Source organism: Spermophilus citellus (genome assembly GCF_964194105.1).
Source record: "Spermophilus citellus genome assembly, chromosome: 3".
NCBI classification, from domain to species: Eukaryota; Metazoa; Chordata; class Mammalia; order Rodentia; family Sciuridae; genus Spermophilus; species Spermophilus citellus.
Window position 1 is genome coordinate 203,818,705 of NC_138184.1, and position 2,962 is coordinate 203,821,666.

The 2,962-nt window shown below is 30.1% G+C and overlaps 1 protein-coding gene across 1 annotated transcript; it reads left to right on the forward strand.

The window, feature by feature from the left end:
• Positions 1-305: 305 nt before the first annotated feature.
• Positions 306-680, forward strand: LOC308645040 (protein FAM237B; the record flags this gene model as incomplete). The annotated part of the gene is made up of 1 exon (XM_081286919.1): positions 306-680. The coding sequence occupies one exon, from the start codon at positions 306-308 to the stop codon at positions 678-680; it is 375 nt and encodes a 124-aa protein (XP_081143045.1).
• Between the last annotated feature and the right edge of the window lie 2,282 nt (positions 681-2,962).

Here is a 2,962-nt window from a genome sequence, read left to right on the forward strand (position 1 = left end):
AAGGTTTCTTCCAGATGTAAAAGTAAGGAAATGAACCTACCACATCTTCATAAATGTGTTGGCTTTCAATGGCTCCCAAAGACTGTTTATCAGAATCTTGTATCAAGTTGAATTGTAAAATCCTTTCAAAGAAAGGTCTAAAAATCAGCAACTTAGAGGAAAACCAAGAAATACACAGAATTTGGCTCTATCAAAAATATGCTCACTTATTTATAATTTTTTAAGTTTAAATAGATCACTGAGTAATTGAATAATTTTCTTATTAAGTTAAAATATCCCCCCTCATATTTTTTTTTATATAGAATATGGGTTCTGCCACAAGAAGATGGTTCTACCTACTCGGCTGCATTATGCTGATCAATCTGGTTAATGCTGACTTTGAATTTCAAAAGGGAGTGCTTGCCAGTGTCAGCCCAGGGATCACAGAAGACATTGATCTCCAGTGTTGGAATGCTTGCTCTTTGACATTGATAGATCTCAAAGAACTCAAGATAGAGCACAATGTGGATGCTTTCTGGAATTTCATGTTGTTCTTGCAGAAATCCCAGCGGCCTGGACATTATACTGTCTTCTTAAATATAGCTCAGGATTTTTGGGACATGTATATAGACTGCTTGCTTTCAAGGTCTCATGGAATGGGCAGAAGACAGGTGACACCTTCCAAGTATAGTTTTCCATAGAAAATACAGGAGGTAATTTAAATGTGCATTTAAGAGAGTAGCAGTTTAGCTTTATTAAAAATTAAATATCTCATCCTTCTGATTTTTTTCAAGTTTATCAGACAAACTAGCAAATTTGACATGTTTAGCTTTTTCCTAATAAGGGTCTTTAATGTTCATTTTTATTGATTTTTATATTATTTAGAAATCACGAGAGCTCTGATATATAAATGTTTGATTCTAAATAATGTTGGAATATAATACAGTTTGATAGATCATTGAAACTATTTTATTTTCACCTACAAATAGCTTATAACATTGTAATTATTCATATTAAATTAATTGATGAAGTTTTAAACACCAGACATACTTTGTCTTTTTAAATTACTTTTTTTCAATAAGGTTGTACAAAAGAATAGAATCTCATGAGTAATATTAGAACAAATACTAATTTATCCTTTCTAATCTTACAGGATTGGATTTTATAAAATGTGAGTTTTACATTTAAGTGGGAAAACACAGAAAATACCTCAAACAAGATGCCACCAAATGAAAGCTTAAATATGTCAGTACTTGTGAGGTCAAATATTTCCTATAGTTATTATCAAGATTATAATTTCTAATTCCTTAATTTTGAAGGTTATATTTTTTTCTGATGTGCAATTGCTTTTTTGATATTATCATTCCCCTCTTTTCAGGTACTTTGTCAATTCTTTTTTATTTAGAAAGCATCTTTGTAAAGTATCTTTGTTTTAAAGAAAATGCTACTTAAAATGCAAATGTGATATATGTTTTAATAGTAAATGTAATAAAATTGTAACCAATTTTATAAGGTATTTTATACCTTAATATTGACTTTAAAATTGTGCCAAAATTAATTCCAGTATTTTCCTAAAGTGTAATATTTAATTTTGATGTAATGTACCATGTGGCTTCTAAAATGTGCATTTCCTCATCTTCTCTTATATATTAAAATATTTTTCTATGCATTAAGGACTAAAACCATTTTCCTTTTTATTGTCTGAACTTTTAAAAAAGAACAAAAACAAAAAGGCAGTAAGGAATTTAATTTTAGTAGAGTGCAGTTTATAGAATTTTTTCTAGGTGTTAGCTCAGTTGATTTTTATATTACTATTTATAATTTACATTTTATTCCAAATGGATATGAAGCTTTATCATGAGATAATTCTAAGTAGGAACTTATAATGATGGGAAATGGCAATAAGAAGTTAATAATATGCAGTTATGGTTTAGATTAATACTTTGATTACCTTTGGTAAGGGGTACCTACAAATTTGGCCCTAGTTACTTACTTTTCAAAGTGAAGAGGGACTTATGCACAGTTTCAAGATTCACTTGTTTACAAAAAACAAAACCACACATTCAGGAGAAGCCCAGTCTTTCCTAGGACTAAGAACCAATAGAAATCTGTCCTATTGGTTTTTATAAAGGCTATCCTAGTGTAGAGCACTATTATCAAGTATCATTATAATGACAGATCTCGTCTATGCAAGCTGAATAGGTACACCAAAACCAACAAAATATGAAAATTTTAAAACAGCAAAAATAATACTGAATAAGTTTATAACTATTTGATAGTTTGACTTGATTCAATAATAAACTTTGATATAAAGGAGGGGGCATTTTCTGAATTATGGATCACCCTGAAATTCCAATGAAGTTACACTAGAGTATACTAGCAGTTTTGTACACACACAAATGAGTGCACACACATTTCACACTTTATAAAAACCAATAGGTTATGTGAACCCCAGGCTAACAATCTTCAATGTTAATGAATAAGCTGACTTCATGGATTTCAGGCATTCTTTTAAAAATGCAATTCCACATAACAAAGCATTGCATAGTAACTGGGTAGCAAATAATATAAGATTGTAGGTCTAATAAAGTCCTATATTGAAAATATTTTATTTTACCAATGAATGGTGGATCCCTAAGCTGAAAAAATCAACTGGTTGGAGAGCAGGTCCAATGTTCTCTTAACAACGACCAGACACATACCCAAGAAGATGCATAAAATTTATTTCCTACAGGTGGGCTAAAGAAGTACCTAGAGGCACAGTATCATGATTTTCCTTAGAAAATAATTTGCTTTTATAACCTGTGGGCAGATGATTAAAACTCAGAAGTTTAGTACCATAAATCAAGACTGTATTTTTTACCTAAAACTGTCCAATCAGTTGTCATCATTTGCTTATAGTTACATAATTTTATTGCATCAATCATAAAAGTTCTACCTTTAATCAATAAAATTAATAGTTAGCCTTCCAAGCTAAATTAGT